The 14498-nt window shown below is 44.3% G+C and overlaps 1 protein-coding gene across 2 annotated transcripts in view; it reads left to right on the top strand.

Annotated features, from left to right (window-relative positions):
• FLVCR2 (FLVCR choline and putative heme transporter 2) overlaps nt 1-14498 on the top strand; it is a 72612-nt gene that overhangs the window by 37926 nt on the left and 20188 nt on the right. For both annotated transcript variants that reach the window (XM_012742335.3, XM_012742326.3), the window contains exons 2-3: nt 2084-2225; nt 5188-5328. In XM_012742335.3, the coding sequence (XP_012597789.1) occupies nt 2084-2225; nt 5188-5328 (283 nt within the window). The remainder of the gene's footprint in view (nt 1-2083; nt 2226-5187; nt 5329-14498) is intronic.

Raw genomic sequence — 14498 nt, 5'->3', positions numbered from 1 at the left:
TGTTGGTATCATCCCTCACTCTTGCAAACGGGACCCTCCGAGACTCTACTTACCTTCTAGGCCTCCAACTCCAGAGCAGTTGGGAGGCCAGGTAGACCTGGAATGGGCCCACATTCCCAGCTATGAAGGTCATATTTGCCCCTCTATCTATGGCTGGTTTTTTAGCCTGAATCAAAGTCTTGGAGAACAGCAGTTAAGAAGCCTGACTCTGACAAACCAGTGTGGCCAAGGATCAGGTAAAGCTCCAAGAACATGACATAAGTTTCTCCTCCAGGGAAACCTGCTTTCCTGGTCTTTCTTATAGCTGTTACCCCTGGAGGCCCTTCCTGCCAGGCAGATGGAAGAGGCACTGGCCTGAGAGGCCAGGAGATCTGTTTTCTCACCCCAAGTCTTCTAGAACTCTGGGCGACCCTGGACCAGTCTCTTATAGAACTTCATTAACCTCACTCAGCCTCCGTTTGGTCCTATAATTATTGAGTTGTAATAGAGGCTTATAAAAGACCTTTCAAACTGTTACATGTGTCATTTCAACATACAAATATGGTCTTTTGTGTTTTTGTTTTACAATTTTTCCTGCTGATAGATTATAAAGCTCCTCGAAGGCTGGAACCCTCTCATATACATCTTGGTGCCTCCTAAAATGTCTGGCAGAGTCCTTTGCACACAGTAGATGCTTTAAAGATGTGTTTGGTTTATTGATTAGGTATTGGCATAAAGAGCCTACATGGGGCCTATTGATGATGGCTTTTGTGAATATTTCAGAACTGAGAACCACCAGTAACCAACTGAGGGTAATTGACCAGTCAAGGAAGTTGCAAATTGGCAGCTGATGAGCAGCGTGATGGCGCGGAGGGAAAGCACCCTGCTCTTCTGCCCCCAGTTCCTCTCAAGGACAATAAAGGAAAAATGGGACCACAAGACAAAGGATTTACTCATCATCCTTCACTCTTGGAATTCGGCATTTGTCTGAGTTCACAAGCTATCTTCCCAATTTCTGCCTTGTTTTTTTATGGCAGAAGGGCGTTTTGGAAGCATTTCTGACCTCAGAACACCCAAGTCACATTATTTGTCAGGTCACTGGAGTCTGGACTCCAGCCCAGATATGAGATGTTTTCCTTTATGTGGGTTGTGTGAGTTTGCAGGTGAACATGTCTCGTGTGTATAAATTGATGCATTTATGCATGACCTCTCACTGCACATGCTTTGGAAGTTGCTAAGTTATTCACACAATTAACTGAAACTTTCATGTTTGTAAATGCTAACAACTTTAGGCTTCCTACTCTTACTGAATGCAAGTTCTTGGGGTTGTAGGGTGTAGAACTTTTCTCCAGCTGGTCTCTCAGCTCCGGGCTTAACAGATTCAATGAAACTAAAACTTTAAGTATTACTAGCACAAGAAAAACATCAACATTGTTTACCCCAGAGACAGGCATATAGTTCATTCATTAGTTTGCAACTAGAGAAGAGCCAGCCTGCATTGAGACCATCAGCTATAATATTTTCCAGTAGGCATTGATGGTAAGAGTGCTCAGAGGTATGTATAAGTCCAGTAGTCAATCAAAAGAAAGATTTCTCTGGTATCTTGAAGTAGGGAAATAATCCCTGTTTTGGCTTAAGGAAGGAATGGAAGTTGGGAATTATGTTTCTCATGAGGAGTCTCTCTTTTTTTTTTTTTTTTTTTTTTTTTTGAGACAGAGTTTCACTTTGTTGCTCAGGCTAGAGTGAATGCCATGGCATCAGTCTAGCTCACAGCAACCTCAATCTTCTGGGCTCAAGCAATCCTACTGCCTCAGCCTCCCGAGTAGCAGGGACTACAGGCATGAGCCACCATGCCCGGCTAATTTTTTTGTATATATATTTTTAGTTGGTTAATTAATTTCTTTCTATTTTTAGTAGAGACAGGGTCTCGCTCAGGCTGGTTTCGAACTCCTAACCTTGAGCAATCCGCCCGCCTCGGCCTCCTAGAGTGCTAGGATTACAGGCGTGAGCCACCACGCCCGGCCGAGGAGTCTCTTTAGGTATGTGCTGTCACCTCCTGGCCATTGGTAACTGTCACTGAGCATCTCTGTCCTATCTTCTACAGCTGGGAATTGCGATTGGGTTCTTGGTCCCTCCTGTTTTGGTACCAAACATCAAAGACCGGGACAAGCTTGCCTACCACATCAGCATCATGTTCTACATAATAGGCGGTGTGGCCACTCTCCTCTTCATCCTCGTCATCATCGGTAAGGTCATTAGTAGACTGATGGGTAGGGGCAGAGAACATGCTCCAAAATACCATGGACATTCACAGAAACTGGAGGCTGGTTTTTCTTATGGCCTTCAAATATCACAGCCTGAGCAATTGCCCCTTGTACGGTGTTGGCTGGTCTTGTGCACTTTGCTAGAGGCTCAGGAAAGCTTTAATTGTAATTAACAGTTCCTCAATCCTACATTACCAGAAGTAAGGAGTAGACTGCTGGTCCTCTGGATGAAAGCCCAGTGAGCACCTCTGATATCACAGGCATTTTGCTAAGCATGCCTCATTTCATTTAGTCCTCAACAACCCTGTGAGTGGAATACCATTATCAGTCTTGTTTAACAAAGAGAAAAAAATGAGACTTAAGGGAGGTTGACTAAGCTACCCAAGATTAGATAGCTAGTAAGTGGCAGAGACTAGATTCAAGTCTAATCTTGTCTAACTTCCTTCTCTGACTTTCTGAAAAACAAAACAAATTGACCCACAAACACTAATAATCTCATAAATTAACCTGACAATACTTGGGGGCCATATTTCTTTAATGATTTTTAAAATAATTATAAGAATAATATATGCTCATTATGGAAAAAGCTCTACAAAAAAGCATAAAGAAAAGAATGACCTAATTATCTTTATGCGAGTTAATCCCAACCACCAACCTCAGATAACTACTATCAATATTTTATTTTATTTATTTATTTTTTTTGAGACAGAGTCTTGCTCTGTTGCCTGGGCTAGAGTGCCGTGGTGTCAGCCTAGCTCACAGCAACCTCAAACTCCTCGGCTCAAGTGATCCTCCTGCCTCAGCCTCCCAAGTAGCTGTCATCATGCCCGGCTAATTTTTTCTATTTTTGGTAGAGACTGGGTCTCACTCTTTCTCAGGCTAGTCTAGAACTCCTGACCTCAAGGGAATCCTTGCGCCTCAGCCTCCCAGAGTGCCAGTATTACAGGCATGAGCCACCCTGCCTGGCCTTACTATCAATATTTTATATGCATGTACATTTACTTATAAGGTATTTGGTAATAGAACTCTATATCCTCTTTTTTCAGCTGAATGATGTTATAAGGGCTGTGATAAATTCAGAAGCAGCATGGTAGAGGTTTATGTTTTCAGTTAGTCACCTGTCTAAAGGTGAACCAGATTTCTTTCTAATACCTGAAAGTTCCACTCCAAGTGTTAAAAGGTTGCATTCCTATCTGCTGGCCCCGCCTCCGGAGTCTAACAGTTCTGTCATTGTGCTCCTCATTCAGCCATTCTCACTGTGTCATTTCTTCCCTGGAGTCCAGGATGAGGAGAGGCTGCCTGATAGCTTTTAAAAGCTGGCAGAACATCTTAGACAGAGGCCTTGGTGCTCCTGGGAAGGTAGGAAGCCAGGGAGGTGAGGAAGGCAGCAAGGAAGAACCACACGGCCAGGGCCTGGCAGCCAGACTTTGACCTGACCGTCCAGCTCCAAATTCTTGTGTTCATAGCAAATGAGGGCCAGGTCCTTTGCAGTTGAAAACCTGGAGGTGCACGTTTTGGCATTTGATTTTCAAGCACAGATAATAGCTAACTGAGTAAAGAACTGAAAAATCTTATCTGAATTCTGCTTGTGGCTACCAAATCCTTAAGCCAACAGCTGCGATGCAGAGATAAGTAAACTTCCTTGCATTCTTTGCACTGATGGAAGGGGAGTGACCAGGCTGGACAATGGATGAGAGGCCCCTGTGGGTGGAAAATATCCAGGACTATTTCCGGAGAAGGAGGAAGCGGGGAGCTCTGAAGTCTGGGCTGGGGTGTTTTCTGGGTGGGGGCCCTTTGATCTGCGAGAGAGTAAAGCTCATTTCCGGAGCTCCCTCTAACTGGAGACAGTCTTCTGACCTTTCAGGAGCTTCTCCAGGGCGCGTGGGGAGGCCACACAGTGCTTGCTTGGACTGGATAGGGAGGTCAATTTAGCGAAACAACCTGTTAAACTGATCTGCCCCTAGAGAACGGGACGGCAGTGAGTGCAGTCAATGGGGCACAACAGTGGCACTGAAAACAGAATATAAACGGAGTGGTTTTCCACAGTCCCTCTCCAGCCTTCCAATCAGAGTGTCCCCTTCAGGAGGGGCGTACGTTAATCTTCTTGTCTCCTTCATGAGGCAGAGGGCTGATTCTGGCTTTGAGAAACTCAAAGTAGCATGCAGGATTTTCCTACAGAAGCCAATAGCCCCCACTCGGGGGGTATTTACTGGCCACTGTGTGCCAGGCTCTGTGCTGAGTGTGGGCAGCACAGTCCCTGTGCCCTCGGGAGGAGCTCTGGTGCTGAGCTCGAAACAGGGCTTCAAATCTCAGAGCTTCAGCGTTTCTGCTTTTCCATCCGGGTGTTGCTAGTGTGTGTTTTCATTGCTCTGTGGTTGTTACAGAACTCCTTGGTCTTTGAACATTGCCTGGGAGGCCCAGTGATTTCAGCCTTCCAGAGGCTGTTAAGAGTAATCAAAGGACCATTTGCCACTCTGGGAAGCCGAAGCGGGAGGATCTCTTGCACTCAGGTGTTCGAGACCAGCCTGAGAAAGAGTGAGACCCTGTGTCTACTAAAAATAGAAATATTAGTCTCTACTAAAAATAGAAAAATTAGCTGGTTGTGGTGATGCATGCCAAGTCCCAGCTACTTGGGAGGCTGAGGCAAGAGGATCACTTGAGCCCAGGAGTTTGAGCTACGATGACACTGCTGTACTCTACCCAGGGCAACAGAGCAAGACTGTATCTCAAAAAAAAAAAAAAAAAAAAGACCATCTGCTCATTTCAGATAATGAGAAGCAGTTCAAAAGGGGAGGCTGTAAAGGATATAATTGAAGAATGAATATTTCCTTTGGCACTCTTAACTCCCAGTCAGATGATGCAGCCAGCTCTTGTCCCTGTGGAGCAAGCTCTGCTGGGGTAGGACCATGGGAATTTTTAGTCATCTCTGTTTCTTTCCTTTCAGTCTTCAAGGAGAAGCCTAAACATCCCCCCAGCAGAGCCCAGTCCCTGAGCTATGCCTTGGCGTCCACTGATGCTTCGTACTTAAGTTCCATCGTCCGGCTCTTCAAAAACCTCAACTTTGTGCTGCTTGTCATCACCTATGGTAAGGTACAGGTGTGTCCAGGAGTGCACTCAGGCTGGAACGTGAGATGACAGGCCTGATGTGTCTCTGTGTCTTACTCTTAACAAATCCCAAAAGTGCACGTAACATTGTTGTTTAGGGTCAGAAAGGGCGGTTGCATATGCTATATAGCCCAGCTAGAAAGTAATTCCTTCCCACGTCAGGTTATCTGACAAAGGTTGGCTGGTCCTTCAGTTCTCATCTCAGTATCACCTCTGTAGAGCAGTATTAGGGGACTTTCTCTTTCTTATCATGCTGTGCCTTACATATCTTAACAGTAATCATTTTTTACAAAACCATTTCCGGGTTTACCTCCCCACTAGACTGAGCTCTATGAGAGTGGGGATTTAGTTTTCCATCTTTATAGTTCCTCAGCGTGGCCAGCTTGGAGTGGTTACTCCAGCAGTTATGGAATGAATGAATGAATGAATGAATGCATAGATGAGTCTTGCCACGTGAACCACTTCACAACCAATCCTCTCTCATTTGGTAACATTGACTTCTTTTTTTACCTGAATGCACAACATCCCTCTTTCATTTCATTTTCTTGGCTTTTGGCAAGATCAATTTGAATCTTTACGCTAGTGTATTGGCTAGCCTTTCCAGCATGGTGTTTTTTATATCTTGTTTCTAACCTTTAATAAAATTGTTCGATCAGACAAGGGAAGGACAGAGCCTGATGGCATTCCATTAAAGAGTGTCCTGCAGACGAACACCAGTCTGTTAATTCAGTGGTCTTCACCTTTTTGGCACCAGGGACTGATTTCATAGAAGACAATTTTCCATGGATGGGGGTGAAGAGGGGGGTGTTGCAGTACAGAGCTCAGGTGGTGATGCACAGCCCGGTTCCTAACAGGCCACGGGCCGGTACCAGGCCACTTTGGTACTCCTTAGTTCAAGCTGCTACAGATCCACTCAACTGTACTGCTATTCAGCCTACATGTGACTATTTAATCCACCAGTTAAAGTTTGATTAAAATCAAGAGTTAACAAGAATATAACATACTCAGTAGCTGCACAAAACAAACAAACAAAAAAATGAGATTGGTTTGACATAACTTATTCTTAGCGAAACCACAGTTGGTTTTGTCTTTTCTATAGGCTCAAAAACCATTGTTTTGGGAAAAAACAAACAACAACCAAAAACCCATTGTTTTCTAACAATAACATTTACTATGTGCCATGTGCTTTTCATATATGACTTTTTTTAATTCCCACTACACCCATGTGACACAGGTACTGTAATTATCCCATTTAACAGAGAGGAAGCTAAACTCAAGAGAGACTAGATAATTAGCCCAAGGTCAACTTTTAAGTGGCAGAGCCAGAATTTAAATAGAGATTTGTCTAAGTCCAAAGCCTGTATTCTTAATGCCTATTCTGTAATTGCCTATATGTCGTCTTAGAATTGTGCCAGGGTTTCATTTTAGGCTTATCAATGTGTTTATCTGCTGACACCCTAGATAGGAGGTGGTATCATCCTCATAGAAAGGCAATCCTGTTTTTCAGGCATACATGAGAGTTAGGTGACCTCTCAGCTGCAATAGCTCTTGATGACCAGATTAGTCTTCAAGGTCCCAATTCTTCATTCCTCATTCCCTCCAGTTTTTCAGTTCTCTGTTAAGTCTGTGCATTCATCCATAATATAAAGACAAAGTTTCCAATACTTAGAGATATCCAACTAAGGAAGTTATGAGTTGCCCATCACTGGGAGGTATTCAAGCCTGGATGGGACCAGCCACTTGGTGGGAATGTTGTAGGGTATATCAGGCTATAGATGGATAATGAAACAGTTGATCTCTGGGGTCCCTTCCAGACTCAGGATTCCATAACTCCAAGAACTTTCTCCTTTCCCTAGAGTTAAATATCTTGCGTACATCGACCTTTGACCACCATAAACCTTATTGCCTCTGACAACAGGGTATTCCAGGCCTACCTTGTGATTCTAGAATAGATAAGTAGCTGATAAATGTTTTCTATGGCTAAAGATGGTGATACTGGTGATAATTGGGCAATGGTTCAATTCTAGAGGCTGTGGTCTTCAGTGCTGGGAGCTGATGATGGCAGGGACAGGCCACTGACCCATGAAAGCCAGAGACAAAAACCAAAATGTACCAGGACATTTTTGCTCTGGTCATTGAGGAGCTCCAATCTGCACCATGCTGTAAGGAAAAAAGCAACTCCTTCTCTCTTGCATGCCTGGCTGCTTATACAGCCTTTAATTTGGCAGAGTGGTTTTCATCCTGTACTTCTAGACACTCTTCCTTATCTATTTGGTTAAACGATAATTCAGGAAATAAATAGGAAAGCACTTCTTGAATTGTGGAGTAAGGATCTTAGAAAATCTGATCCTCCATAAAAGCAACAAGAACACTGGTAAACAGTATCAAAATCAGTTTTTTTTTCAGAACTCTTAACCAAAGGCTTGCAACAATGCAAGTGACTTTTATTCAAGAAAAATTGCTGAATGTCAGTAAAGGTAGTGGCATCTTTTTGCTTCGGTGCTCAGTAGTAAAGGAATAATTATTTGAAACACATAGTGTTTAGAGAGAAGGGGAGAGACCAAAGTCTGAATGAGAAAATGGCTTCCTCTGCTAAGTTTCTTCCTGTATTTATTTCCAAGGACACGTGCAAAAGGTCAGGGCCATTTGCTAATTTAACAACATCCATACAGGTCAGCTGTTTTCAGCTGACCTTTGCACATAGCAAACAAGCAGCTTCATGCAGGCATTTTCGTCTGTCCCTTCATTCTCCCTGCTCACAGTCTTTCCATCCATCCATCCTTTCTTCTAGGTCCAGACCCCACAAGTAAGTACAGTGGGCTTTGTGTTTTAACTTGCCCTGTTCCAATCCCCTTCTCCCAGGCTCTGCAGTAAACTTAGCCAGCTGCCTTGCAGCCATGGTAGCTGTGACAACCATGTAACCTCACAGCTATGGTAGCTGTGACAACCAGCTACCTCATATCCATGATAGCTGTGTCAACCAACTAACTGCCTCATAGCCACTGGAGGGAGCAAAACAGGTTTGGTTCTCCATCCCTGAGAATTACCACTATTCGACCTATCTGGCAGGTTCCTGGCAAAGCCCCATTCACAGGACTTGTCTTTATTTGACCTGACTCGAAGTTTGCTCAGTGGAAAAAGCCCTATTTCCAGGACATTTGTTGAAAACAATCAGCAGCACCATTTAACATTGCAGTTGCCTGAGGTAGCAATACCAGTTGGGGCAAATAAGAGGCTGGCCAAAAATCTTGAAAGGAAAATCTGGAGAATATGATGTCTGTAGGGGGCTTTGAAAAATTCTGAGATATTCTTAGGGATTTGGAAGTTCATATGCATGTGCAGAGCTGTGGAAATGCTCAGGAAAGACCTGAAAAAGCCTTAAACTCTCACCTCTGGCTGAGCTTGAGCTCTGCACAAACAGGAAGTAAAGGCTAAGGCAGAGTTGTCAACTGCCTGCTAGAGCTTTGAAGGTGAGCCCAATACACACACACTCAGAGCTCCTTGGTAAAGGTGGCAGACATATTGGTTGAAGGCATTAAAGGAAATTTCTGTCCAATCATTAGCTTACCATTAAGCTAATGGGGCAGAAACTATAGTGAGTGTACATGGCAAAGAATATAGACTTTACACAATTGGTCTAGGAAAGTCACTACCTAACAGCAGCAAGAACAACAAATCCTTGGGAGGGAGGAGAATCTCGTGTCTGGAATTGACATATTATTTATAATGTCCATTTTTCAACAAAAAATTATGAGACATGCAAAGAAACAGAAAAGTATATACATAGGGAACAAAAGCAGTTAATAGAAAATGCTCCTGAGGAAGCTGAAACATTGGGCATAATAGAAAAAGATTGTAAATCAATTATTATACATATGGTCCAAGAAAGGAAACCGTGTCTAAAGGATTAAAGAAAAGTTTGAGAATGATGTCTCATCAAACAGAGAATATCAAAAAAAGAGACAAAAATAAAAAAGAACCAAATAGGACTTCTGGAGTTGAAAATTACAATAACTGAAATGAAAATTTCACTAAAGGGCCCAAAGTAGATGTGAGAAAACAGAAGAAAGAGTCAGCAAACTTGCAGATACGTCAAATGAGACTTTCCATTCTTAGAAACAGAAAGAAAAAAGCATGAAGAAAAATAAACAGAGCCTCAGAGACCTGTGGGACACTATCAGGCATACCAAATATGAAAAATTGGAGTTCCAGAAGGAGAAGAAGGAGAGAAAGGGGTTAAAGTCAATTTTCATCTAATTTGAGATAGCATCAAGCTAAAAAAACATTTCACTTCTGAGCCTCCGGAAGCATCTGGACTTCATTATGCATAGATAAAATTTATTAACATTTATCTCAAAGGCCTGGGCTTATCACAATGAGAGTGAGTTAAACTAATATGGGTGTTTGTAAACCTTTCATTATAGTCAGAGAACCACAAGCCTTGTTTCCATTGCAGAGAATTGGACTTGGTGACAGGGCTCTTTGACAAGGAAATGATTCTTAGGCTTAATCACAAATTCAAAAAACTATTTATTGAGTCATTATTTTGTGTCAGCCATCATATTAATTGCTTTATATGCATTAGCTCATTTAATCTTCAGACAAACCCATGACAGGTCCTTTATTCCATTTTACACTGAGGCTCTGAGATATTTGATTTCTTTCCCATAATAGGACAGCTAGCAAGCAACAGAGCTTAGATTTAAACTTCTCCTCTGCCTGATGTAAAGCCCATCTTCCTAACCACTGCACCGTTTTGCCTCCCCATACAGAAAGGAGCCTCTCGGAGACAGAGTCAGGGCTCTTTTCTTAGCCCTACTTGCCTTTTCCTTTTGGTCTACCTAGGGGGTATGTCCTTCCTCATATTCAGTCCTCCAGACCAGTTGCCTGGGGGTTGATTACTTCTAAAGTTAGGGTCTATAGTTCTAGGGTCTTAGAGCTGGATCAATCATACATTTTTGGGATTTGGGGATGATGGAGTCTCAGCCTAAGTGTGTCTAAGGCTTATAGGTCATATAAAGGCAGCGTTTGGCACTTACTCCACCTGAGAATCTTTGCTTTCTTCTTCCTTTTTGTCCAAAATGAAAACAAACAAACAAACAAACAACCAAAAAACCCCAAAAGCCCTCTATAAATTCAACTAGATGCTTTGAAATCCCCCAGAATTTATCTAAGCCTCCCAATCCCTTTGCAGTTTCAGGTTGGGCTTTAAAGAATGAAATGGTTCATACTTTTTGCTTTGTACATATGGTGTTCATATTTTGCTCTGAATTATATGCACTTAAGAGCAGGTAGCTGGGAATCAAGCAGATGACAGCATTTCATGGGCACATGTGCTGGATGTGGGTAGACCCACCTGGGGGTAAGAGTCTTGGGTGCTGGTCCCGTGAGTCCAGAGTTGGCTCATAAGAATGGGAGGTCTGGGGTTTTGGTGTTATCTCTGCCAACTACTGAGTGTACTACCTTCACCCATTCTGTGCCCATCCCACATCTCTCTACTCCCCACGAGTGCTCTGAATGGAAGTGAAAGCTTTTAATGCAATACAGAGTAAAGTCACGGCATGCCTCTGAATTGCTGTTGTGTTGGAAAACTTGCTGATTTCCAGCATTCTTTCTTTGGTCTGAAGTAGATTTCACCAAGTAGGGGGTAGCTCTCCTGCAGCGGGTGGTATTGTATTTGTAGCACTTTCCAAGTGGGTCTTCATGCTACTGAGTCGGCTGCACAGAGCGGAGGTGTAGTGATAATTGAAGGCCTTGGAGGAAATCCAGGGTCCAAGTGTTGCTGGCCTTTCCCTAGGCTTTTGGCCACACTCTTAGGGGTAGGGTTGAGAGATAAGATTATCCAGTTAAATTGGAATTTCAGATAAACAACAAATACTTTTTAGTATAAACATATCTCATACAATATTTGGGGTACATTCATACTAAAAATTTATTGACTTATTTGAAATTCAAATTTAATTGAGTGTGTTGTTTTGTTTTGTTTCCCATAAATCTGGCAATCCAATTTACAGGAGAGGCAGGGGTTGGGTTTGTGCTTAATGTTGCTGAAATATCAGCAATAAGAAACTTCCACCTCCTTAGTAAAATTCCCTCCCTCCTCTAAGTTTGGCAATGCAGGAAAACTCAGGACTGGAATTCCATCAGACTCAAACCAGAAATTCCATCACTCTGTCAACATCTGGGACAGGGTGGGGCTTGTGATGTGTGCAGTGGGGTGAGGTGAAGAAAGGAAACTTCCTTTGGCTGTCTTCTCTTTGTGTCTCTGGGTCCTGCATCACATGCCCCCCTCTAATGTCCTTTCAGCAGTGTGCATAACAACTACCATGTTAAAAAGAATATTGAAAAGGCTCCTGTTGTAGGGAATGTCCTCAAAGGGGATACCTTTCCCATGTCATCCCCCAGCCTCGGCTCCAGCTGTGAATAATCTTCCCGTGTGTCTGTCTGGCTTTTGAACTCAGAGCCTCAGCTTGTGTATCCACAGGTTCCCTTGGGGCTCCCAAGTGCTTTCCCATTGTCCCACCTACATAGGCCTAGGGAGGGGCTCTGTGCCCCGTCCAAGACCCTGGCTTCAGAGTGGGTATAAAATCCTTCCCCTGATTCCCGGGAGCTTTGCTGAGGCCTGCAAAACAAGGCTGGCCCTGCAAAACAAGGCTTTGCTACAAACTCAGAAAGGATAAAAGGGAATCGCAGAGAAACCAGAACCCAGAGATAGGATCTGAGGTCAGTGTTTCCCAAGCTTCCCTGAGATGCTTGATTGAATGTGTGCATAGATTTCTTTATCTCTCTTCTAAAAATTTGAAATCAGAAAACCTGGGTTGGGGCCTGGGAACCTGCTTTTTATCAACATTCTAGCTGAGTCTGATTTGCAGCACAGTTGAGAACCTCAGAAGCAGCTGTGTGATGGGTCATTCTCGTGGCCTCTTCCCATCCCAGCTGCCTCCACGTGAGACCCAGCACCTGGGAGCCTGGTCTGGCCTCTGATCTTCTGCATTCCCTAGGCCATTTATTCCCAAACTCCAGAGATTTTAAGAAATGCCTGTTTTTTGTTGTTGTTGTTGCTAAAAATGCAGATTCCTGAGCCCCGTTCCAGGAGATTCTGATTCAGTAGATCTAGGGTAGGGCCCTGAAATCTGCATTTTTAAACTTTAAGGAATTCTAATGTCAGTAATCTCCAGACCATAGTTTTAAAAAAAATTGTTCTTGACAAAGGAGAGAAAGATACTCAGGGTGATGTCAGGGCCTTTTCCGCCTTCCTAAAGCCTGACTCTTAAGTAACTGGGACTTCCCCCAGGGGACTGATACCAGAAATGACCAGGTCCTTCAGGGGAGGTCAGTTTCTCTGACCCAGCAGGTTCACCTTGCCAAAGACAATGAGACCTGAATATGACTCAGTTACTTGTATTCCTGTAAAAGGTGCTCATACAGGGCAGAGCATGCATTCCATTCCTGCCCTTCCATGTAGGATGCCCTTGGTTTGGGCAGTGGAGTGGACTTACACTGGTTGACCCTGTCTGGCAGCCTTTGACAATATGGGGAGGGACATCTAGACTGAAGATTGAGTCAGAAAAGATGCATAAGTTCCTAATTCCCCTAGGGTGGGACTACAGAAACGGTGGAAAGGGTTGGCTGCCTTCTAGGGGGAACTCCTCCTCCTCCTCCCTCTCCCCTCCAGCCCCCATTCAGTCTCCTGTCCTGCGGGCAGCAGGGAATGGCTGTTGGGGTACCACACTGGCGTAGCCGAGCCAGCACTTCCAACCTGAGCACTGTCAGAAAACCACCTGGGGGGCTTGTCCAAACATAGATTGCCAAAGGGCTCTGCTGCAGTAGGTCTGGGGTGAGACAGACTACATTTGGAAACGATTTCACTAAACCACTGAGTCCTAGAAAAACCACTCAGCCTTAGCAGTGTGGGTCAGCCCTCTGGGGACTCCATTCCCTAGGCCATCTTCAGGGTCATGAAAGTGCTGGTGTATGTTTTCCTCGCAGTCCTTCTGGATAATTTGTCTTTGTTTCCTGTGGATTCTCCCCTCCTTGTTCATCCCAGGTGGGGCCTGAAGCTAAGCCTGACCTGGAACATTCCTTGCCTGTTGCAATGCCAGGCGAGGACAAGAGGCCTAGAGAGGGGAGGAGGTTGTTTTCTTCATTCTTCCCTATTCCCCGCTCCACCTCACCCTCCCTTTTCAGGAATGTGTCTCCTTATGGGGCCTCTTGACTCAGGAATGGAGTTTGTTGGGGCTGAGTGCGTGGTAGGGGAGTTGGACGGCTGTGCTTGCTGAGCACAGCCTTGCTGAGATCCCACAGTCATCATGACCATCAGCCTGGCAGCCATGCTCACATTCGGTGACATGCCTGGGTTTGCTGGTCCCCTGTGGCCCTGTGGGCTACTTGGGGGCTGCACTGAGCCCAGCTTTGTTGCTTCCCTGGGGTGACCTGCTGGGAGAGGCTGGCACCTGAGGAAATTGTTGAGTGATCTGAGCTGGAGAAATCCTTGTTTTGAGAATCAGCTTTGTGAGGTTATAAAGTAGAGAGATTATGATCAGGGACTCTAGAGCCACAGGGCCTGGGTTCAAATCCAGTTCTACCACTTCATACCTGTGTGCTCATATAACACATTCTTTCCCATTTTGCATGAGAATTTGACCTTCGCTTCACTTTGTATCTAGTACCCTTGGGAACCAGATAAAGGGAGTACATCAACTGCATTTATGCAACATTGCTTATGATAAAAATGACCTCTTGTGATAAAAGTGGACAGAGACCTATTCATTAACTGGTAGGAAGCCATTCTTTGTGCTTCCCCGAGTACAGTGACTCTTTCACTGGCCTGTCCCTTATGGAGACGCTGGAACCTATGCCTGTGGAATTGTTGTAAGCAGTAGTGATGCCTGTGAGGTGTCAAACCAGGGTGGTTGCCATACCTACTTTTCCTTGTGCCGTAGCTATCATCTGGGGGCCAAATAGAATAGCCTCTGGGGGACTCGATGGACTGGTTCTGTGGCTGCCCTGCCCACAAGCTGTGTGTCCTGTCTTATACCCTTCCGAGTGAATCCAATGTCAAGTGTGCTGATGGTGGTCTTGTGAGCCTCAATGTTCAGTTAAAAAGACCCCGGTAGGCATTATGGAATGACTGTATTTGATTTTTTGGTT

This window comes from Microcebus murinus, chromosome 6, assembly GCF_040939455.1.
Source record: "Microcebus murinus isolate Inina chromosome 6, M.murinus_Inina_mat1.0, whole genome shotgun sequence".
NCBI lineage: Eukaryota > Metazoa > Chordata > Mammalia > Primates > Cheirogaleidae > Microcebus > Microcebus murinus.
This window is presented reverse-complemented; position numbering and strand designations above follow the sequence as displayed.